The sequence below is a fragment of the Vombatus ursinus genome, unplaced genomic scaffold, assembly GCF_900497805.2.
Source record: "Vombatus ursinus unplaced genomic scaffold, bare-nosed wombat genome assembly UNPS02014784.1, whole genome shotgun sequence".
NCBI lineage: Eukaryota > Metazoa > Chordata > Mammalia > Diprotodontia > Vombatidae > Vombatus > Vombatus ursinus.
In genome coordinates this window covers 5,125,498-5,151,128 of record NW_020954562.1, presented here as the reverse complement: position 1 = coordinate 5,151,128, position 25,631 = coordinate 5,125,498, and the positions used below count along the sequence as shown (strand labels likewise).

General features: G+C 37.4%; 1 protein-coding gene across 3 annotated transcripts in view; it reads right to left on the bottom strand.

Annotated features, from left to right (window-relative positions):
* HHIP (hedgehog interacting protein) overlaps positions 1 to 25,631 on the bottom strand; it is a 142,813-nt gene that overhangs the window by 18,492 nt on the left and 98,690 nt on the right. For all 3 annotated transcript variants that reach the window (XM_027866979.1, XM_027866980.1, XM_027866978.1), the window contains exons 8-11: positions 22,969 to 23,090; positions 21,008 to 21,131; positions 19,523 to 19,653; positions 17,568 to 17,649 (exon numbers count right to left, since the gene is read on the bottom strand). In XM_027866979.1, the coding sequence (XP_027722780.1) occupies positions 17,568 to 17,649; positions 19,523 to 19,653; positions 21,008 to 21,131; positions 22,969 to 23,090 (459 nt within the window). The remainder of the gene's footprint in view (positions 1 to 17,567; positions 17,650 to 19,522; positions 19,654 to 21,007; positions 21,132 to 22,968; positions 23,091 to 25,631) is intronic.

Sequence of the window (25,631 nt, the reverse complement as noted above, 5' to 3'; positions counted from 1 at the left end):
TTCTGTAGAAAATTGTGCAAGACTGTTATATTCTCTCTCTCTCTCTCTCTTTCTCTCCCTCTCTCCCTTCTTCCCTCCCTCCCCCCTCCCCTTCAGTTTTCAACAATTCAGGTCTCTCTTTTGAGAAAACCTATCTTGGACTGCATTTTAGAGGATCACAACATTCACAATATTTTTTTAAATAAGGGAAGTGACAGTCTTCTAATTTTCACCATGGCCACAAAGAGGAAAGAATGGAAGCATGGGAAATATAGTTGATAACAAGCAAAGTATGTGGCCAAATGTATGTCAACATAAGGTTCTCAGATATCTTACCCTTTTTGGTAAAAAAAAAAACCAAAAACTCAAGTTCACTTATAGAGACTTTCATTAAAATATCCCGTGTACTATTAGATCGTAGGATTAGAGTTAGAAAGGACCTTAGAAGTCATTATGCCCAGTCCCTTTATTACAAATTAGGAAACTGAAATCCCCAAGATGTTTGTCCAAAGTCACAGGCAGTAAATAGCAGACTCAGGATTTGAATACAGGGCCTCACTCTCTAAATTCCAACATTCTCTCTCTAGAGTCATTTCCCAGCACAGTTATTTAAAAAAGGTATTGTTATAGACTTACTGGAAATGACTTTTAGTAATGATTGAAAAGTGGCAACTCACCTCCCTACTTTACTTCCTTTTTTTTGGGATATGTGAAATTTCTCTAATAACAGCGGCAAGAGGTTTAAAAGTTTAAAGGAAGGAAGGAGAAAAGAGCTATAATCAAATGGAAAGTCTATGGAAAACCACCATGGAGGTAGAGTAGCATCATCACAAATACTGATTAAGCAGGCCTTACACTACAGAATGAAGCACAGGGGGTGAAAAGATTGGGCTTTCCCAGACCTCGAACTATATTATAATGCAGCAGTCATTAAAACCATCGGGTACTGGTTAAAATATAGAGAGATAGATCAATGGAAGACACTAGATGAGGGAGAATTAATAACAATGGAATTCAAAAACTGTGTTCGATAAACTGGAAGACATAAATTACTTAGGAAAAAAATCCCTATTTAATTCAAAACTTCTGGGAAAACTGGAAAGCCATTTAACAAAATTAGGCTTAGACCAATAACTTCCACCATTCCACAATACAGTATAATGGATATATAATACTATTTAAAAATAGATGAGAAACAGATATACTTCTCACAGCTATGGGTAGGACATGTATTCTTAATCAAAGGAAGGAGGCAATTATAAAAAAGAAAAAAGAAAACTTTTATTATGTGAAACTTAAAGGTTTCTACACAGGTAAAATTAATGCACCGAGGATAAGAAGGAAAATGGCCAAATGGGAAAAGATCTTTGTATCAAATTTCTCTGGTAAATGTTTGGTATCTAATTAGAACAATTAACACATATGTATGAATGTACATGCATGCATGTATTATATATACATATATGTGACCAAAAGCTATTTCCCAACAGATAAGTGGTCAAAGGACAGAAACAGTTTTTAAAAGAATTGCAAAGTATTAACAACCACATGAAAGAACATTCCAAAACACTAATAAGAGAGATGCAAATCAAAACATCTTGCGGTTTCACCTCACACCCTGAAAATTGGTAAAGATGACAAAAGATGAAAATGGTCAATTTTGAAAGGGTTGTGGGAAGATAGGTAAGCTAGTACATTATTGGTGGAGTTATGAATTGGTATAACCATTTTGGAAAGCAATTTGGAATTATGCAAATGAAGTGACTAAAATGTCTATACCCAAAGATTCCATAACTAGGTTTATGCCACAAGATAGTCATTGATAAGAAGAAAGTCCCTATACACACTAAAATATTTAGAGCAGTACTTTTTGGAGTAGTAAAGAATTAGAAAAAAGTAGATACCCATCAACTGGGGAATGACTAAACAAACTGTGGTATGTGAATGTAATGGAATATTATTGTCCTATAAAAAATAATAAATGAGATCAACACAGAGAAGAATGGAAAGTTCTATACCAAGTGATGCAGAAGGAAGAAAACAGAACCAAGAAAACAATGTATACAATAACTATAACAATGTAAATGGAAAGAACTCCATATACATATACACATAAAACCAAAAGTGAATGTTGCAAAATTATAAAGAACAAGCATGGTTTGAAGGAAGAAATATGAGAAGACACACCCACCCCACCCATCCTACCCCTTTGCAGAGCTGAGAGGTCCACAAGGATTACACATTAATGTGTGTCTGTGCGCACATCTTTAATATGTGCATCTCTTCAGACATTGTCAATGTATTGATCTATTCCAATGATTTTTTTTGTCTTAAAAATACTATTTGTTATATCGGATGGCTTTCTGGGAGAGGGAGGGAGATGGGGAAGGGAAGTATAGTGGGGGAAACTACGGTGATTTTAAAAAGCAAAAGACATCAATAAAAACTTATTTAAATAAAGAACAGATGGGGCTTTGTTTCATTTTTATTTTGAGGTCCTTAGGCAATGTAAGTGAGGAAGTGGTATAATGGAAATGGCTTTGAGTCAAAAGACCAGGGCTCAAGTACAGACTCTGTCATTAACTAGCTGTGACTTCGGACAAGTACCTAGGGGTACCTCTCTGGGCTTGATCTCCTCATCCATAAAATAAAGAGGTTGGATTAGATGACTTCACTTAATCCTGTCTGCCTCAGTTTCCTCACCTGCAAAATGAGCTAGAGAAGGAAATAGCAAAGCACTCCAGTATCAATGCTAAGACAACCCCAAATGGAGTCACAGAGTCAGACACGACTGAAATGACTGAACAACAACAACAACAACAACAACAACAACAGCAACAACAGTTTCTTGACTCCCAGCCCGGTTCTATCTACATTCTACCATGTCGTTTACCTCTATAGGCCTAGATGAAATTGCTCATTCTATATCATAATTCCTTTAGTACTCTGTTAAAGGCAGTAATTCTGGGCCTTCTCCATGACATAAAAAAGGTTAAGAATGATATAAAATGATTCTGCTGCAATGATATTAGAAAATCTTTAAGTATACAATTAAAGATTAAGTCGCATATTAAGCAGAAAGACAACCTGAATTGAAAAATAATTATGACTCCCACTCCACTGGGGAGTGTAGACTCCTTCTTTATTTGGAGTCTCCATAGTCTATTTCTAAAGCAGTGTTGAGGCTGGGCTAGAAACCATTAAATCCAGTCATTCTTTCTTTTTTTAAAATGTATTTAATTTTTAATCTATGGAATAAAACAAGCATTTCCACAATGTAGCATGATAAAAAAGATGATTGCACATGAAACTGCAAATCTATTATTTACAACTTGCTATTCCTTTTAAATATATAATAAAGTCATCATATAAATCCCCCTCCCCTTTTTTTCTTCTCTCTCTCCACTCTCCCAGCCCTAGAAATAGCTACCATTGGAAAAAGAACCTGATCATAGATAGCTACTCTGGTGTAAAAGAAGATCTGGGTTCATATTCTGAATAAGATAGTGAGGTAAAAAAAAAAAAGTCATTCCAACCTCAAAGAGAAATATCAAATGGTTGCAAGCCCAAAAAGAGTTCTTGGAAGAACTTAAAAAGGAATTTTTAAGAATCAAATAAGGGAGCTCAAGGAAAAATTAGGAAAAACATAAAAGCAATACAAGAAAATTAACCAATCAGAAAAAAGAGATACAAAATCTTAAGAAAGAAAATAACTCCTTGAAAACTAGAATTGGGCAAGAAGAATCACATGACATTATAAGACACTAAGAAATAATAGAACTAGAAAAAATAGAAGAGAATCTGAAACATCTCATTAGAAAAATAACTGATCTGGAGAACATATGGAGGAGAGACAATATAAGAATTGCTGAACTACCTGAAAATCATGATCAGCCATTAATTCCAATGATTATGAGTTCAGTACTAGAATGTGAAGGGAAAATTTTTTTTCCCAGGATGAATTTTATCATTCCACCTCAGTAAAGAGTCACTATCAGAAGATTTAGTGGATTTATCAGATGACAAATCTTCTTTTTATTCATATTGCTTTCTTTCTACCTAATACCTAGGGTGAATACTATTCACAAAGTACTCTTCCTCCCTGCTCTCCACCTCTCCCCCTTGGGATTCGATCGGGTCTGTCCTGGTCACGCCACATTTTCTTCTTGTGATATCAGTTTACCAGTGAAAAGAAGAATTCAGGATTCTGCAACCCTTACATTTTCTATGAGACTACTCTGTAACATCCTGTGAGATGACAACGCCATCCATCAGCTTCCTTTCGGCTGCCAGAAATTTTAGCCATTCCAAACAAAACTGCTGTAGTGGGGACGACAGGGTGACTGTAGTGCATACCTGGAGAGCTGGCCATGGTATGTGCCCTGGGGTTTGCTGCTCATCTACACTGTTTGATCTTGTTAGGATTTTGTGGTGCAGTACCACAAAACAGCTTTACTGCCAGTTTCTTTCAAGTAATATTTAAGATGCCACAAGAAATTCAATATTTCCGAAGGCACTACATGCATTCTGCACTTGTGGAATGCCCTACTTTTCATTGTAGTTCCTGCATGAGTACACAGCTAAAATATTTTCTGACACATCATTAATGTGAAAATCAACTGCAAATCAAGGGTGTCTATACAGAACAGGGATTCTTAATCCAGGGTCTTTGAACTTGTTTTTAAGATATTTTAAAAACTGCATTTCAAAATAATTGCTTTCCTTTGCAATACCCCTCATTTTATCTTATGCACATAAAACCATTATTCCGGGAAGGGGGTCCAGGCTAAACCAAACCACTAAAGGCATCTATGATATATTAAAAAAAGGTTAAGGATGATATAGAATGACTTTACTGCTATGATATTAGAAAACCTTTTAAGTATTTAATTAAAGATTAATTAAGTCACATATTAAATAGAAAGATGAGTTGAAGTTACAGGTATTCTAGTTACTCATAATTTTTGTGTTATGTTATATTACATCACATCACATCATATCATAGTTATTTATAGTTATTCTATGTCTCTACTCCTCTGATTCTTCTTTGTTTGGATTAAATAACTTCTATGTTCTAAAGCAGCTCTAAAGCCAAGCTGGATACCACTGTTAGGAGGCATGTAAAAGAGCTATTTCTTAATAGTCTCAAACCAACTAAATCCCCTGCACTGAAACTGTTCTCAGCCACTGAGAATTTCTCCATTTTGTAGCCTTTGTCAGCACACACTATAGTCCAGTAGTGACCACACATGCTTGGGTACATAATTGGTACTTCATAAATACTATTGATGGATAAGACATTCTCAATAGTAAGGAGCTTGGAAGTTGACTGGTGGTAGTAACAGAAAGAAGGCAATTTAACAAGAGCAAATTGTAGCCAGATTTAATGTTGAAATGCAGAGGTTTAATAAAATATGCAAATTGATTAAATAAAAAATTATATTATATCTGTGTTTACAATTTGAGGATCAGGCTTAAAGAAAAATTGAAAACATACAGTAGTACAATCCTAATGCCTACAGTTGGTCTATAGACAGAGTCGTAACTAAGGATTTTTTTACTTAGGGTAAGTGGCATGAAGCATTTCCTCAGTTGAAGTAGAGGGATGTTGTCCCTTTGGTGAGAACAGAGACCTCAGGACACCATGTGAGATTGCTGCTGGGGAGGCTTTGGGGGAGGGGAGAAAGAGAAGGGATAGCACTGAATGGGGAAGGTGCTCACTCAGTGGCTTCCTGTTTTAACTGAATTATATTCTTCCAAACTAGATGCTGAATTATAATTTATAAGTGTTATCGGAGCCCTCTTATACAGGGGGTGGGGTAGGCTCTAAATTCAGCATTCTCAGGCAGATTTGCCCTTCCTCATGTTGACTAGCAGATGCTAAACCAAAAGTATTAGATAGTTTTCTTAGGAAGACAAGAAACTGTCCAGTGCTTTATTTTCAAAATCAAATAATTTTCTATTTTAACAAAGATTTCAGAAAGTATAAGGATGAAAATGTTATTTTATATTGTGTAATAGTCTCCAAAAGTCAATTCAATACAATACAATACAATTCAATAAATATTTATTAAGTGCCTACTATGTTCCAGGCACTATGCTAAAAGCTGGGAATACAAAAGAGGCAAAAGACAGTTCCTGCCCTCGACAAGCTTACAATCTAATGAGGGAAGCAGAAACATATATTTTCAATGTTTCCATCACTTGATTATTCTCTAGTAATTCAATGCAACACAGTACAATAAAAATTGATCATAGTATAATAAGTCCCTTGGGTGTATCTCATCATAAAATTAATTTTAAACGGAAGCTAATAATAATGAATTTGAAAAAAGTAGAATTGTTTCAATTATAATTTCACACAAAAATTCAAAAGCTTCAGTTGCAGTGTTTCTTTTCTGTCAGACTTTTTTTCTGAAGATCGCAGTACTAGAATCCTCATAGGTAATTATGGTATTGTGGAAAGTATATAGATCTGAGCTCTACCTTGGCTCACCTGTGTGACTTTGAATAAGTTATTGAGCTCACTGGGTGCCTCAGTGACCACAAGGTCCTCTTTTCACTTAAAATGTATGAACCTATGGGGGAAAAACTGGAGAAAAGAACTTTTAGGGGCTGATTTAAATTATTTTCCTTTTTATTAAGAAGGAAAAATAAAACATTCTGACTGCTGACCAAATGAGTTCCCTGGAAAAGATTTTTATAAGCACAAGTTCCAAAGGCTGTTTTGTTTTGTTATTATTCTTAAACTGTTGAAGAGTAGTTCATTCATTTACTCAGTAAATGAATTAAAAATGAAAAAAATAATTGCCTACTATGTACCAGACACTGTGCTATGCATTGGGGATGCCAAGTCAGAAATGAAATTGTCCCCGACCTCAAGAAGTTTACTTTCTATGGGAGGAGAGAAGGAAAGAGAATAATATGCATACAGAAAAATACAAGGGAAGGAAGAGTAGAATCGTGATATGGGAGAGATTGGGCTGGTATGAATGAGTATAAGCTAACTGAGAGTGGTAGCCCAAGAAAGGAGCTTTGGCTCAACAACCCATGACTCTGAATTAGGGGGATTCTGAATGGAGTCAGAGGGCAGTAGGGCACCCTTTGCAGAAAGCAGAGACAGAATAAGTTATTACTGATATGGCCCAGTCAAAATTTGCCTCTGTATGTTGCAAATATTTCTTCCACTTTAAATGGAAACTCAGCACTCCTGTTTTGAAGTCTGCACTTGTTCCAACAATGACCAAGAAAGGTTCAATGGCTTTCCAGTTTGTAAGCAGACTGATTCTGAATGAATGTGTTTGACTGAGCAGTCAGTTCAAAGAATGATCAAAACAGGTAGACCATGCCTGGCTGGCAATGACACTTTTGATGGGTAAATGAACCCAAGGAGTAATGCAGTAATAGGGGAAAGGAGAAAGAATAGAGAGGGAATTTTTCTTGCCTAGATGGAACTACGTACCATCACTCACAAAATTACAACTCTAAGTATCTAAGTGGTCCTGAGGAATGCACATTATTTAATGCTTTTCTTTTGGGGGATGTACGGCAGGCAGGGCACAGTCCCCTATCAGAGAGGTTATATAGCCTTATTAATGCCAATGGAGAGACTCAAGAAGCAGACGTAGAAAAAGAAAACTGCAACATTATTACCAGAAAACTTAACACACAGAATTAGAAACATTTGTCTGAAAAATTCCTTCTCTCCATCCTGCAGATAAAGCAGCAGATCTTAAAGTAGCTTAGTCCTAGGTCATTTGAGACTTCACTGATGTTTGAAATAGGAAAAAAAACATTGCCTATAATTCAGAAAGAAAGGAAGCAAAAGGCTACACTTTAAAAGGGCATATAAATGTATCCAAAAAAGCCATTTTTCAAGTCCAGGAACACTGTTATAAATCCCCCAATGAGATAACACTCTCGGTTTCATTTGGTAATATTAGCAATAATAAGTTATTCACTCAAAGTGTTTTCTCTTACTCCTCTAGTGAAGCAGCCTGAAGTGAGATGGCTATGAGCCTTAGGACTTTGTCTTTCTTGTTCAAAGGTACTTTCACAAAACCATGTGGGATTACTTTCAACATGTGCGATGGAAAGGCAAATCTGCACTCCGACCCAGGGACTGCATTGTCTTATGATGCGTTGACTTCCAGTATAATCCCAAGACATTCAGGGGGTGTAATACCAGATTTTCTTTATTGTACCACAAAGAGGAATCATGGCAGGTTCTTTATAATGCTACTAAGAATTCTGAACAATGAGGCCAGTTTTCAGAACACCAATGGGGACTCATTTGAGAAGCAGAAAATTCCCACTAGCATCATGTTCTTCATTTCATGCCCTCTTTAACAAATGCATTTTGACAAGGACAACTCAATCATATTCACGTAGTCAGTCAGACAATTACTATATGAACCAATGTCTCCTTACAGCAGTTGAAATGAATGAGATAGTTGAAAAGAACCTCTAAGTGGTACAAAACAGTGGTTTCACCCTTTGGCTGTGATGGTCAGATGTCACAGCTCCAAGAAATCAGATATGCCCTTGGAAAGCTTCACTCTAGTATTTCTCATAATCTAATGGACATGGATAAAACGATTTCTTACATGGGATATTTGCTCCTTTCTTTGAAACTGAGGATGTCTTTGTGTAAATAGTCTGTGCATCTTAGCACATACATACGTATATGCATAAATGAATATGCACAAAAATATAGATACACTATTATAGACATGCATATTATTATATTTGCACACATACTATCATTCTTAGATGATCACTCTGTTATAGACATATAAATATACACACATATATGTGTTTGTGTAAATTTATATCTAAACCTACCTACAGGTATAGCTACTTCATTATAGATAAAGACAGACACAAAGATATACATCTCTATCTCTATCTATCTATCTATATCCAATTCATCCATGCAAAAAATTGTTTCTGATCTCTTTCATTCAGTTGGGAATTCAATTCAACTATTCTTAATATCAGAAAACATCTGGAGAACATTTTGGTCCTTAGAACAAACTCTTCCTTACAACATCATCTCTGGCCTATTTAAAATAAAATAAAATGTTATGAGCTGTCAGAGACGCTAACAGATATTCTGATAGTTGGTGAAAAGAATAGTGCAGCAAACGTCCCTTTGCCTTTTAGACCTGAAATCGACCACTCTGAATGTATTCTTATAGGATCTATATTTGCTTATGACCTCTGGTCTTCAGAAATCCTGTCATGTTTGAAAACGAGTCCCTCGTGGAGCCTGTATCCCTGCTAATAGCTGAGAGGTCAATGGAGCTGTGAAACAGTTTGTATTACTGCCAGGGTGGTCATGAAAACAACACCTGCTGCGGGAGTCCTTGGCAGCTGGGTCAACAGCCACTGTGGGAATTTATCAACCTAGGGGAGGCCACTTGCATAAAACTTTGACTGATGAATTGGGAGAGACTGGCTTATTGGGCTAAAGCTGCTCTATTATGTATGACTTTTCTTTAGGATGGCAGGGCTGTCTGCCTGCCGGCCCCAGAACACAGAAACTAAACTGTATTTCCCTTGGAAAATGAGGGGGAAAAAATCAAGTGCTCTCTTAGCAGTCAGCCCTGGGAGCGGAGTATAAGATGAAGCAAACACAGAAATAAGTCAACTGCAAAGTGGTGGGCTTTCGTGGGATGGACAGTGGGGGTTGTGGGAGAAGCTGTTTTCTGTATTGGTCACAAAGGGCTTTCTGGATACAACATTTCTGTCAAGTGAAATTCAAGCCTAGAGTTTGCAAGGAGTGTTAATGTCTATCCCTCTTATGGGAGTGGTCATTGCAACAAAGTTAGGGAACAAGAGCGTTGTGCTAAAATTTGTCATTCTGCAACTAAAGTAATCATGATTAAAAAAAATAATGCTGTTTTGCAAATGCTGGAAAAGACTAGCAATGGAAATATTCCAAGATCAAAGATGGTCATTTGATCTGCCCAGGTCTGTCCATCGAAAACAAAACAAAGCAAAAGTAAAATAAAGTGTATTTTGTCCACAGCTGTGATGAAATCTTGCCTGGAAGGAACACCTTTGAACAGCTAGCACTGTGCCTCAGTCCTCCAAGAACTTGACAATGGCTTCATATGGGATTTGTTTTAACTTAGAAACAATTTGTAAATAGTGAGACTTTGGGCCATGAAAAGGACCTTTTGAAAAATGATGTATTCTTAACCACTCACTTAAAACTCTTTGGAAACTTTTGCCCTAATTTCAAACTAAGAGATCCTTCCTTAAAAGGCAGGAAGACCACCTGGGTTATGCTCTTTGAATATTTGGTCAGACAATAATACTACATACTTGGATGCATATAGTGTCTTTCCTCTAAAGAATCCAGGGCTTTCAAAGTATATTATTTCACTGACCGTCACAGCACAGAGTGAAGGGAGGCAGGTGCACATTTTATAGACTAAGACCTGAAGAAGGGAAAGGTGAAGCAAAGTGTCTTCATCTGACTTCTGCTAAAAGCTTCTTTTTTAATTCAGAAAAAAACCACATCCTACGTACCATTTGCTTCTCATTAATAACCTTCTAGAACAGAGAAGCTAATTTATGTCTTTTGTAAGACTTAAGAATCTCATCATTGTCTCCTTATTGTCTCCTAAGGAACCTGATTTCACGGAAGGTAAATAAGGAGCTCTTTGTATGTTCATTCATAGCAAAATAAATTTAGGACTGGAAGGAACTTTGGAGGCCATCTGATCCAACCTCCTCATTTTAAAGTTGAGGAAACTAAGGCTCGAATATGCTGAATGACTTGCTTGAGATCATATAAATGGCAGAACTGAGATTCGAACCCAGGTTCTCTGACTTCATGTTCAGCACATTTTCTGCTGTATGGATTGGGAAGATAAGATGGCATAGAAAGCATTTAAGACTTGTGAAATTCATTCCCATTGGCTTGTTGATCCACCAGTATGTGGTGGTACTAAAGTCAGAAGATCAATGTTCAGTTTCATTAGAAAAGACAGTTTTCCATTTTCTGCTAAGTCCCTCAATAAAGGATTAAGGAAAATTCAAATTGCTGTTCATCTTTATAGGTGAGGGTCAAGAAAGAGCTTTTGTGCTTGATTCAACTCGTCTTCTAAGATTGCTAGCCTAAGGAAGTTCCTACACAGGCCAGGGCTTGTCTGATGGTCTTGGAGGCTGATGGGACTCCCAAGTGTGGTCAGGCCCTACCCCTAAAACCTTTGGACAGCTTTCTCCTTGAGTCTACTTGGCCCTATATGGTCATGGGACACTCGAGAATGAGAGTCATTAGAAGGTTCCATTCCCCATCAACCAGAAGTATGCTCATCTTTCTCTTCCAGAGGAAGATTCTTCCTTATGCTTAATGTCAGCACTGTACTGACCATGTACTAAGAAAACTGAGAGGTCTCTTGGTGCCTTGCAACACTTTCGGGTGCCCTGCCTCTGTCTCTCTCAGGGAATTCTGGATGTACTTTTGCATTACACTGTATATTTTAAAATATAAAATAAAATTAAACAACTCAATTTTAAGTCAGAATTTTATAGTAAAACATTTAACCAGGACTCCTCTCTGGGGTGAAACTCTCCTGCCCCTTACTGAGGATTCACTTGACATTAATCGTTCATAGTTATAGCCTTAAGAATGATCCATGTGGCCTGATGCTTGGAGTTTGGATTCCTTTTTTTTTCTGAGATGACTTTAAATGTTGCTTGAGGCTTAGAGGATCTCTAAGCTTCTTTTCTTTCTTGCATGCACGAAAACATGAAGACCAGACATAATAATCATTTGAGGTCATCATTCTCCTTTGAAGACACAGATGCTAATTTTGTGATGAGGTCAGATTATACTGATGATATAATGGAAACATGGGGTGCTGACTAACAGGGCAGCCTTGGAATGCTGGGATCTAGGTTCTGTTCAGCTTTTGACCTTTGCTAGCTATGCTATCACAAACAAGTCACCTAACCCTCTATCCCTCAAGACAACTGAGGCTGCTCTAGTTACATATATGTCATGCCTGACTTTGGTGGAGGGAGTTTCAATTATATTCATGACACTGATGAAATCACAGATCTAGACCAAAAAATAAAAATAATTCACATCTCATTTTTTATCCAGAACTACTAGTCCATCTTCATTTAGAGGTCACTCTGAAAATACCAGTTACTTCAATAAGCCAAGAGGATAGAGGTTGTGTAGTGGAAAAATGGCCAGATCCAGAGTAAGGAGAGATCTGAGTTCAAATTTCACCTCTAGCACTTCCTCTCTGTGTAATGGTGAGCAACTTACTTTATATCTGTAAGTCTCAGTCTCTTCCTCCGTTAAATGGTGATAGTAATACATACTTCACAGATGCTCTATGATTATGAAATGAAATAATGCATGCAAACTACTTTGTGAATTGTAAAGGATTGTAAAGGGCTAATTGTAAAGAAAACTAGACAGTGAAATGGATGGAACACTGGACCTGGAGTCAGGAAGACTTGAGTTCAAATCTGACCTAGCTGTGTGACCTTGGGCAAATCACTTAATCTGTGCTTGCCTTAGTTTTCTCAACAGTAAAGTTGAGAGAATACTATCTATATATCAATATCGAAGGGTTGTTGTGAAGATCAAATGAAATATCTGTACAAATGCTTTGAAGGTTTTAAAGCACTATATAACTGCAGGCTTTATAAATGTCAGTTCTCATGATTAACTACTAGAAGCTGGTTTAAACTAAGGCTGTAATGTGAATGGATTTCTGTGGTAACGAGAGAGGCCACTGGAAAAATAGCCAGGCTTTCTTCAAATTTTGCTAATAATGAATTTCTCAGAGTATGAGTTTTTTTCTTCCAAGGCAGGAAACCTGCACAAGGCGGTGCTGACGATTGCCTAATGTTTCAGGGGTAATGCTGTGCACATGCTGAAGTGTATGCTTATACAGAACTTCAGCTCCTCAGCAAAGAAATACTACAATAATAAACTTCTGGCCCCAAATCAAAACAGCATGACGTTTCTGACCAATGTTTATGCAAACGAGGGTGCTCTGCCACAAGCCAGGGAAGTTTTAATTGATGCCTTTGCCTAAGTACAAGGACAGTGTCTTTCGGACTCTGGTTATTTCCCTCCTGAAACCAAACACACGTCTTAACCCCGGCCCCACATATGAAATAACTCACCAGCAACAGCAATCTAACGGGAAGGCAGGCCTTTCAGGTATGTCACTCGGAGACCACCCTACTAGCGGAGGCCCGAAGAACACAAAATCAAGGTCACACTGGTAATTAGATACTAATAATGGATTTAAGGTGTAAAATTCACTCTGACTCACACACCAACAGACTAAACAACCCGAATGAAGAGTGCAAGATCTCGTTTTCCCCTTTGGTGTGGGAGACTATTGCATGAATACCTGGAAACAAACAGGCAGGGAAAAGAGATATCCGTTGAGAAAGCGACTGAAGTTGATCCAAGCACAATCACTGGAAATCACGAAGAATAACAGAAACTTACATCTCAAAGTAATGGATATATTACTACTAATTTATTCTGCATTAATCATTTCCCCAATTGGAACAGGTTATCAAGGAGCTGGTTTTTCAATTCTATCAAATGCTATGCTGCTATTCCACTCAAAAGGGAGGAAACTAGGGACTTTTCTGCTGTGGGAGGGAAGCAATCTCACTAGATATACAGTGACTGACGAATTAAGAGTGCCAGCAGATGATAGATGAGTGATATTACAGATGTATCGCTGCTATTAAAAGTGGATTGCTCAGGACCAATTATTCTCATTAGCAGTAGCCGAGAACTTCCTGGCAAGCAGACTTCACTGCACCTCTTTTCTTCAGAAAAGATGCTGTGGGTTCAATATGTTAGCTTCTTTCTACACTAGCCCTTCCCAGTCCCCCCAGTTGCTAAAGCCATCCCATTGAAATTGTATTTATTTTACACACATTTTCAATTGACTTATGGATGTTATTTATACCAGTACAGAACAGATGTTTCTTCAAGGTAGGAAACGTTTCCTCTTTTGTCATTATGACCCCTGTGGCTAGTGCGGTACATAGCACGTGCTTACTAAATGTTATTTGAATAAATGAATGAAAAAGAAGAGAGATACCCATCTTGTTAGGAAGGAAACGTCTTTAAGCATATGCCACTTTTTTCTCATGAGCGGTTATCCAGAAAGGAGAAACCAGTCAATATTTCTAAGAGATTTTTCAGTTTCTAATCATCTATTCAAGATCATCTAAAGGATCTTGAAATCAAGAAAGGTAAAAGATGATTCCTCTCCCATTTAGCTGAAAGGTTTATACAGAAAACATGATGCAGAAAGCAGAATCAGTATGTTCTAGCATCTAGCTAAAGTCTGTCGATCCCTTGGGGCCCAACAAGAGTTGGCCAACTAGGGTTTTGTGTTTATGCTGCTACTGGATGTTTGATGTCATGGGGTATTGCTTTAATAGAATGACTATTGTCATGATCTGAATAACAAGCTTCTTTAGGAACAAGGTCAGGAGTAATGCAGCCCAAAATGAACTAAGACTAGCGAGGAATTCTAAGAACAACAAACAGGGGTTTTGAATTGTTGTATGTGTTGGGTTCAAGCCAAGGATCAAAGAAAGGATAGGATCATTCTTCTTGAATGGACAAATGGACAAAGGTGAGAAGGGGGAACTACTCAAGTCTTTTTTTTTTTCTTTATATTTTCTCTTTGAGGAGAAACAACCTTTGGACTGGGAAAGATAGAACAAAAAATGTTTAGAAGGGAGTGGAAACCTGCAGGTAAGTTAGGAGACTGCCTTTGTTGTTCAGTCATTTTTCAGTTGTGTATTTATGACCCCATTTGGGGTTTTCTTGGCAAAGATACTGGAATGGTTTGCCATTTCCTTCTCCAGTTCATTTTTCAGATGAGGAAACTGAGGCAAACAGGGTTAAGTTACTTGCCCAGGGCCACATGACTACTGTCTGAGGTCAGATTTGAACTCAGAAAGATGAGTTCCTGTTTCCAAGCTCGGTGCTCTGTGTACTGTGCCACTTCACTGCCCCAAAGAGACTATCTAGCTGCCCTCAATGAGATATAGTGACTCAGTACGGACAAACTACATCTTAGAATGCAGAGATCATAGCAAATTAAAGAGCTTTTGAAAGTCTGGAAAAAGACAAATACCACCCCTATTTTCATAAGAGTAGAGCCTGGAAATTCTCAACCAGTGATTTTGACTTTTGTTTCTGGAAAAATTCTACAACTCATCACTAGAATTATAGTTTGTGAGCATCTAGAAAGGGAAGGCAGCAGAGATTTATCAAGAAAATGTTGTGCCAGACTAACCTCACTTTCTTTTCTGACAGGGTAACTAGAGTATGCCATGGAATGCAATAGACGGAATATAATTAAATTTCAGCAAAGGATTTAGTGTTTTTTCTCCAGTATGCTTAAGGATAAGATGGAGAGATATTGTTTGGATGATTATATAATTATTATTGGTGGATTTGGAACTGATTGAATGAATGTACACAAAATAGTCCTTAGTGGGTCAACATCAACATGGAGGGAGTTCTATAGTGGGGCATCCCAAGAATCCATCTCTGTCCTTTGGTTTTTCAACTTTTTTTTTTATCAGTGAATTAGATGATGCCTTGTTAGGTCTGAAGATTACATGAAACTTAGAGGGACTGCTAATGCAGTGAAGATTAGATTTGATGGGCCAAATCTAGTAAGACGAGATTTAATAACGTGAAAGTTAAACGTAAAGTTCTGCTCTTGAATTTAAAAAAATCAATTTCACAAATACAGTATGGGGGGGGCAGAGTTGGTATCCCTAAATAATAGTTCATCTGAAAAGGGTTTGGGGGTTATACTGGACCACAGGATCAACATGAGTCAGCATGTTTTCCTTGGGACTAAAGAGCAAACAGGCAAATGACCTATCATTTAATAAGTTTGGATAAATAATCATGTGAAAGGCAGGAGGACATCAGAGTGGATGGAGGTGGTCTTGGACTCAGTAAGATCTGGGTTCCGATCCCACTGCTGTCATTATACTGCTGTTTGACACTTGGCAAGTGACTTAACCTCTCAGTGAACTACTGAAGTCAGTTCTCTAAGGCTATGTACCATGCACCAATCTGCACTGGTAAAGGAGCTTCTTCACTAGGAATTCCCTAAACCAATAAAATCACAGGGCTGGCTTAAAAAAAAATAGAAAACAAAATAGTTACTCTTGGCTGATGTTCTATCCTGTACCCCTTTTTGCATAAATATTACACTGTACACACGATCAGAGTTTAAGTATATAGGCTTAGTAACTTTTTAAAGTTTGGATTTTGTCCATTAAATTAACCAATAACTAATGGTTCTTTGACTGACTTTTAATTTGCCCTGGAAAGTCTTGGCTTACTGAAAACAATAACCAAACCCACACTTAAGAGATTTAATAGAGTTCAAGTCTCCCCTTGCCAGGGGAAATGAGAAAATCCTTCTTTTGTTTTCATTCTAGTCACAGAAACCCACACAAGTGCTCACAGGAGGTTTTGGGACAAGGCTCTGATGCTGAGGTATGAAAAGTAATTATTCTGATTATGTTTTTAAAAAGTGATACTAAGACAGACAAACCTCCTGCTGGTGACTGTTGTGTTTTAGAAAAGTAGGAGGATTGTTATGTGCTGGCTGAGAAGTCTTCTAGAAGAGAAAAGCACTTGCCAAATGTCTACCTCTGCTCTTTCTCCAGCACCCCTGGCCACAGTTGTATGATCCTTCTTCATTGTAGTTGTGTTTCCCATAAACAGGATGCTCTAATCTTGAAGCCCTGACCATTTGCATGTTTGTATCAATCAGGTCTATTGATTTGATAATAAACTTGTGAGTTTCTTTTGAGGACAGCATGATATATGTGGAAAAGACAACCAATCAATCAATAAGTATTTATTAAGCATTTACCTTGTGTTAGGCATTGTGTTAAGTACTGGGGATTCAAATACAATGAATGGGAAAAAATCTCTATTCATGAGTTTACATTCTAATGGCTGAGACAAGGACATATATACACACACACATACACACACACAAACACACACTTACATGCATACACACATGTATACAGCCAGGTCCTGATTAGCGCAAATAGCGAATCCCCTAAAGTGGTCACTTCAATCGAATTCATATTGCTTACTTCCATTGGGTTGGAACCAGTTGCCATATTTTACATAATTATAACTTCAAATAATGCAAATTTGAATACATGAGACCACTTCAGGGGATGCTTTATTTGCACTAATTGGGATCTAGCTGTATATATTTATCAGAGAGAAAGACAGGGGTGGAGAAAGGAAGGGAGGAGGAAAAAAGAGGGTGGGGGCTAGAGGTATAAAGAGAATAAATATAAATAAATACAAAGTTGTTAAATACCAGGTAGTTTGAGAAGAACACTAACCACTGAGGGGATCAAGAAAGGTTTCATGTAGAAGTTCATGAAGATGGAAAATGTTAACATTGGAGATTACTCACTTTAATTATTTCCCCAGAGATTTGAATACACTTAAACAATGACTTAAAAAAGGGTGATTTTTTTGGCTTAATGTAATATGAATAAATGCTTACCTTTTGGGGTCCACAATTTTGTAGAGTTTTCCATTGTGAGTCTGGGTCATGCTTTTACTACTTGATAAAATGTACACTTCACCTATTGATGAAATAAGTGTAATAAGTGAAATCAGAGTTATTATCAGTTAGTGTCTAATCTCTAATCATAAGCGCATATGGTAAATATAAAATAAAAGATACAAATTCTCATTTCAGAGCATCTAGGAAGTAGAATAGATAGCGCGCCGGACCCGGAATCAGGAATTTGAATTTGGGTTTGAATTTGGCCTCAGATACTCATTAGCTGGATGACCCTGTGAAAGTTACTTGACCTATGATTACCTCAGGTTCCTCATCTTTAAAATGGGGGTAAAAATAACATCTACCTCCTAGAGTTATTGTGATGATAAATGAGATATTTGTAAAGTACTGCGCAAACTTTAAAGTACTACATAAGTGCTATAATAATAATAATATTTATTATTATTGAAGAGCTACAATGTAGAAAGATGTTATTTCCAGATACAATTGATCATAGACAACTCACTCCATGAAGACAGGGATCCCCCCCCCAATATGGATCTGTGATTTCATTGATGTAGGAATTCCTATTGTGTAACTCCCTTTACCAGCGAAAATTGTCAATTCCTCTGCAACATATTTGCATTGACCAGGGATATCATGTCTTATTTAACCTGTTTTTTTTTTCTCCTCTCTAGTAGAAAGATGGTATGTTGCATTGTTAGATATGGAAGACCTGGGTTTGAAACCTACTTAATAGTTGCATAACCATGGGGAAAGTTACAACTTCTCTTAGAAATTAATGAAAAATTAAATAAAAATTAGAAAATAGAAATTAATTAAGAATTAAATACTTAGTTATAGACAGGTTGGGATCTGACTTGGAAGAGGAAATTCCTTTGTCACTGAAATCACAGATCTCTGGTGTATTGGACATATCTCCCCCAGGACCTGGCAAATTATATTGCACACAATAGGTACTTGATTTTCTTCATGATTATAAACTTGAGAACAATGTCTGTGAGGGTGTTAGCCCAGATAGCCTAAGGGTGCATCTCAATTAAAAAAAAATCTGTGTGCCTGCACTTTTAACTAATCAATACACAAAAAGAATGTAACTAATTTCTTGAAATATTTCTCTCACTACCTTTCTTTTCAGGTCTATACACTTGTCTAACATTCATATTTGCAGGGTAGAAAGTGTTTTTAAAAATCTGGTACTTGAGCCAAATTCAGTTGTAGGGGGTAAGGAGAGTTCAGAGGACAGTCACTTTCATTGGTTGCATTGTAAAACCGCTTGACAGCGAGTAAAGGAAGAAAAATATGGGGAGAGGGTGCTAGAAAGGAGACTTTTAGAGTAGGATAATATCTGCCCTGGTTCTGTAGCTGCTCCAGGCAACGCCCATGAGGACAGGGTATGGGGAGAGGATCTGTGGTAAGTGATGAAAACGTTTGGCCCCAGGTGGGTGCTGGACAACCTCCGGGAGGAGGTGGCAGCAGGGAAAGGCAGAGGAAGGGGTCATGGCAGGGATGTGGGGGAGCTGATTTCTTAGCACTTGGCAACTTCAGGAAGGCAGGGTCAGGGAATGGTCTGCCCCAGTGAGGAAGGTGCAGCGGTAACATGGTGGGAGAAGGACTAGGGAGTAACACAAGGTACTGAAAGGGTGAATTGGGAGAGAAATGGAAGTTAGCATCCTGAAACCAAGCCCTGCTTGATCCCCCACTCCCCCACCCCCCGCCCCAGTCAGAGCTCTGGATATGTTGTAAGTGAAATCTACAAGTGGGCTCCCGTTAGCCTCCACGGCAGGTAAGCAGGTTCATCTTCCCTAGAGGATTTAAAATTCCAGGAAATGGAGGAAAATGGTGTCAAAACTGCTCTTCTGACCACATCAATGAATATGTCAAGCAAGAGAGCAAAGAGGTAGCATAACAAGAATTTGTTTGTACAATACCTAATTCATCTTCTCCAAATCCTAAAATGTGACCTGAGAAGAAGCCTCTACAGGAGCCGCCATTGCCGAGACATAAAGGTTTTTCTTGCCACTGTTTGGTTCCTGGGCTCTGCTGAAGAGTTAGAAAATTTCTGCAAAGGAAACACACCAAGGGGTTGGTCATTGCTTTTTGCCAAATGACCATGATCTAAACAATGAAAAAAATCCTTTATGGAGAGCTTTCTATGTCATTGTATCCTGACTACAGAAGGCAAAACAGAAAACAGTGTTTTTCGCATGGTAGATGCTTAAGACATGTTCATTAAATTTAATGCAATAGCCCTTACCTTGTGTGGAAATGGAAAAATAATACGTGGAAGAGAATACTTTGCATGAAGGAGGGTACTAAGAACATTTCAGAAGGGAGAAAGATCCCTCCTTCATTCAGAGCATGATACTTCCTCTTCGGAGCTAGAATTTATGTTGTTTTATTAATCAGAGAGAGGAACAGGAAATACAGAACTGAGGTCAGGATACCTCCCTAGTTCACTAGTGAACTAATGTATCAGCTCTCTAATATATCTGAAAGCCATTCACCAGGAAAACTAGAGGCCTCAGTTTGGGCTTCAATGGTGTCTCCTACAATCAGCCATGCAATGACTAGATTAGACTAAGAAAATCATTTAACCTTGACTAAACTTAAATTTGTTTCATTTCTGTATAAATTGAGAAACCTGTTTACCAAAGTCCCAGAAATTTATTAATTATATACATTTAGCAAAGACATAAAAGAATAAAGGCCTCACTTTCCCTAAAAACAATTTTTAATATCCATTTCTTGGAATTGGTAATTTCCTCCTTCAAAGCACAGCTCAGGTGCCACCCCCTAAAAGAAACCTCGCCTGATGCTCTTTCCCTCTTGAGATTACATCCTAAAGATTTTGTCCTAATTTTTCTGTGTCCATATTGTACTCTGCTGGTTGAATGCAGGTTTCATTAAGTCAGGGACTGCTTCATTTTCGCCTTTGCACACTTCATACCTAGCCTAGTGTCTTTCACATTGTGAGCGCTTGATTATTGTTAGCTGAATGGAATGGGGATGCGAATCATAAAAACATGGTTGCCAAGTTTTTCTTTTATATCACGATTTGAACCCTTTTATAGTATTTTGCGAGAGTGAGGAGAAGAACCAAACAAGCTGGCAGAGTTGCCACCAAGACTTCCCTGCTTGTCTTCACGCATATTTTTATTCACTGGATGGAATATTTTTAAAGATCATCTCTTTGTATCTCTGTGTGTGTATCTTCAGCTGAATCAACACCCGAAATAGAGATTAAAAAGAAACAATCATAGTCTTTATGACTTGTGCGCCCCACTGCCCCGTTTGTATTCCATCGCCTTGTTCTAAGGAAAGAGAATCCTACTGGAATATTTTATTGCAAACTTTCTGATAGCTAGTCATGGATGTGTTACCAGATAGAATAAATGAAATTCAGGGAAACCTACCCATTCCGGTCTCCAAACACGTAACTTCCATAGAGTCTTTCAGACTGGCAACCTCGGTAAACAAATCCACCAACCAGGGGCCCATTACTGAATGGCTTGAATTCTAAGAGCGACGGCTCACTTTCTAGAAAGAAACTATCATAGCATTAGATCAAATGAAATGCAATTTCACTAAATAAAGAGAATGTGTTACGCAGTGGAAATAAGCAATGAGTCATGTAACAATGCATTTTAACTGTGAAGTAGACACTAGGCCAGATAAGATAACATAGGTCTTTAAAATCCAATATGGAAGAATGGCTTCTCTTGCCTAAATTTTACCAGCATCTAAGGGAATTCATGTAGGTCTTGTGGTAAGATCTCAATGAAACCAGAACTGAGTCATTTCTATAACAGCATTTATTGCAATATCACCATAAAGCTTCTTAGTTTCCTCTAAGTGCTTTCATATATGTTTCATATATTTGACAAAATTTTGGGAAAATATACAATATTTAAAATCCCTAATAATACTAAAATCAGACTAGATAGAATTAACACTATGATTAATGAGCATGTCTTTATTTAAAATCAACACTAACATGCACAAAACACCATTATTTAATCAATTAACTTCCTAATTTAAAACAGCTGTTAAAACTTTCTGGCTTTACATTTAGATCCAAATTTTCTAGTGGGGTTTCTATGTCACTGTTGTCATCATCATCATAGCACCACAACTACAAACATATGCATGCCAAACATTGTATGTATGTGGGGTTGGGGGAAAAGGTACCTAGGATCAATTATTTCAACAAACTCTCCCATTTTACAGATGAGGAAACTGGAGCCCAGAGATATGAAGTGACTTGTTCTGTGTCACTGGAAATGAGCCAAAAACAAATGATCAATCTGAACACTGATTCTTACCAATTTTATTTTGACCCACTACCAGGAGGCAGTATTTCAGACAAATGTTATTTTAATACAATAATATGCCTGTGTAAAGCCCTCCTTGAAAAATAGGATTAGTGAATTTTCTATCAGATTAGCTACCTCACATTTATAAATAAGGAAAAATATATATATGTGTGTGTGTATACACACATATATATGTACACATAGATATACATATATGTACGTATGTGTGTATACACACACATATTTAAAAGTAGACAATTATAATAGCACAGTCAATGTTGGTAAATAGTTTCAGATGGACTGGTTAATATTATAATGAAACCCAAGTGAATGGTTACATTGCCTCAAAACTAGCAAAGGTATAAAACTGGGGAAAAAATCAAATCTATCAAGTTTATATTTGGGCTTCATCCTCATCCAAATGCACGGTTTAAAATAGTTCATAGTTTTAACTCTACTCTTTTAGCAAGAATAGCATTGATTCTCTGTATCACATTTCTTAAAAGGTCCTAATGCCTAGACTTACACAAGTCACTCTCCTCCCACTCACTATAAATATGTTTTGCTAAAATAATCACACTTAAATTGCATCTCAGATGGACACATCCTCTACTTATTTTTTCCATATTTGCTGAGACTTGCACATTATATATTAAGGGGTTACTTGTAAGTGATATTACGCTTGCCCTTAATATAAAAAAAATGCCAAGATAAGTCTTCCTACCATATACTAAGTACATAAAAATTACTACACTTGATTTTACTGATGAGCAAGTTCTAAACAGTTAACTTTTTGAAGGTCCATTAAGTCTTTTGGGCCCACAGGGCACGATTTAGTGCATGGAAAGGATAATTAACTAAGTTGAACCTTTAGGACTTGTGAGACTCATTGGACCTTTAAAAAAAGGGGAAAATGTACTCTCTAACCCACTGGTAGTTAATTAGGGTTACTATTCTCAAGCTTTCCCATGTGTTTACTGGGCAGAATTGCCTTTTCATTTTTATTCCATACCGTCAAATCATTGAAAAAGAACAGAATCTTTAAGTTATACTGAACTTACCATAGTCTTTCCCTTTTATGATCTGTAGGATTCTGGCTGATGATCTGTTCTTTCCATTTGAATCTGAGCAAAGTATTGTTAAGTTGATATTTACATCTGTGGGGTGTCGATCCACTGCACATCTGTACATCAAAGAGATAATGAATTCATCTACTGATTCCTTATGTCCATAATGGGGATTCTGACCCAGGATTATTCAATTGCCCAAGAGATCTAACAGCCAAGCCTTTTTCTCCAGGAAAGGATGTAGACTTAGACATGTGCTCATTTATCTTGACTGGCCTAAAAGGTCTTTGGAGGGGGTCATTCCTCCTCTTCTCTTGGTTAGCTGCTTCAATATAGTGAAATGGGGGCATGTCGTTGGCTAGGACCTTGGACCCAGTCAGAAGGCCTTGGGCCAGTTCCTGCTCTTCTCCTGTGATTGTACCCAATTATATTCCTTTGATTTTTCCACTCCTCTGAGCTTCCATTTCTTTATCCACACAAATGAGAAAAACAGTACTTGTATTACCTTCTTCAAAGGGATGTTGTGAGGACAATATTTTATAAACTCCAAAGCACTACATATAGATGACTTTCGTTCCAATCCAATCAGCATTTATTAAGTATTTATTATATGTAAGATACTGTGCTACATACTAGGGATCCAAAAAAAAAATGAAAATCGTGCGTGCCCTCAGGCAGCTTACATTTCACTAGCAGGAGGAGTTCATAGTTTGATCCAGAGATTAGTCTTTATTTGTAACCTAAATTTTTTTCCTTTTTTCAATTTGATCTCTCTCTCTGTGTGTGCATATGTGTATGTTTCCATTTTTTTCTTTCATGCACATTATCTTTATGTAATCTCAATGATGTTATCTTCAATGGGAAGATGCTAATTAGTTTTCAGTCATGTCTTTATCCCCATATTAAACAGGCAATGTGTTTGTAGTACAAGTGAAATCTTAATTTTTTGACTTGATGAATCAATGAATCTTGCCTTTTCAGAACAAAGTGAGGACTCAGTAAATCATCACAACACACATTTTCTGCCTTTTTTTTTTTTTTTTGCTGCCACAATGTGCCAGGGAATAAAATAGCTGGTAGATCCCAAGTTTGAATCCAGAAGGAAACGCTGTGTCTTTCTTTGCCTCACTGATTATGGAGTGTGAATTGGAATCTGAAGTGGTAGCCATTGTCTTCCTTAACAGCTTAGAGGGGAACCTGCATTCAGCTGCTTTGGGTGCAGAAGGAAGACAAACTGTTATGTCCCCTTGGATTCAGCAGCCTTCCCCGATGGAAGGCCTGGGTTCTTGGAAAGTTTCTTAGAATTTCAGATAAAGATAATGAGCAACAGCTCACATTTACAGTACCTTAAGGTCTAAAAAGTGCTTTACATACATTTTCCCATTTAATTTTCACAACTATGTAATGCTATTATGATTTTTCCCATTTTGTGAGAATATTGAGGCTTAGAGAAATTAAATGACTTGCCTTGGGTCACATACCTAGTAAATGCCAAAGGAAGGATTTGAATGGAGATCTTGGGGGGAGGGCTTCAAGTCCAATATTCTACCCTCTCCCCCATTTTCTAGACTTGGCCATGGTAGCTATCCTTTTGTACCACCTACTCCTAGCCAGTGTGTCTTTTGGTTTAGTGTATGTTGATAATTTTCTTAAGGAAATATATTTATATGATTAAATGGGAGGCGGGGAGCTGGAGAGAGGTGCAAGTATATAGAGAGAATTAGAGGAAAATGCCTTTCTTCCACTTGTATAAGAATGCTATAGAAATCCAAAGGATAGCATACTTCTTATCCAAGACTACTTTTCCAAGCTAACACGTATCTGAGGTGGGACATGAATGCTGGTCTTACTGACTCTGAGGCCAGGACTCTAGCCACTATGCTACACTGCCTCTCAAAGATGAGCTATTTTGCTGAAAAGGAAGGAAATTGTAAACTTTTTCTTTCTTGAGGAAGAAGTGATACATATAGACGATGGGACGTAAATTTGGGAATCACTAACATATCATGTCATGGTCATTCAGTAAATGTTTGAGCAATTAGTGTGGGACAGCAGAAAGAGCAATGACTTTGGAGTCAGAGGAACTGAGTTCAAATCCTCGCTTGACCATTTACTAGCTGTGTGACCTTAGGAAAGTCACAGCTTCTCTGGACCTCAGTATCTTCAACTGTAAAACAGGATTGTACAAGATAACCTCTCAGGTAGCTTCTAGTTCTAAATCTATGATGCTGTGATCCCATCAGTTTTATTTATATTGCCAAATACCTCCCTCTCTGCAGGTTAGACAGCTGACTTTTTGTTCTTCTGGATTGGACTTATGATTTCATTGGTATAAGGAACTCCTGCTGAGGAACTTCTGTTACCAGTGAAGATCAGCTCCTTTTAAATTTTTAACATTTTTATTTTCACAACTTATGGGCCATGAGAGATCAAATGATTTGCATGAGGTTAAAAAGCCAGTATGTGGCAGAGGCTGCTTCTGAACCCTGATCACCTTGACTCTGAAGCTCTTTATTCATTATACTACCAGCCTTACAAGCAGAAAATAAGTTGATTAAATATGTATTGAGTGGATCTTCCAAGACTTTCTCTGGAAACTAAATCCTAAAAATACTAAGTAATTCTACATGACACAATTTTCCTTTCTTTATTGTTCA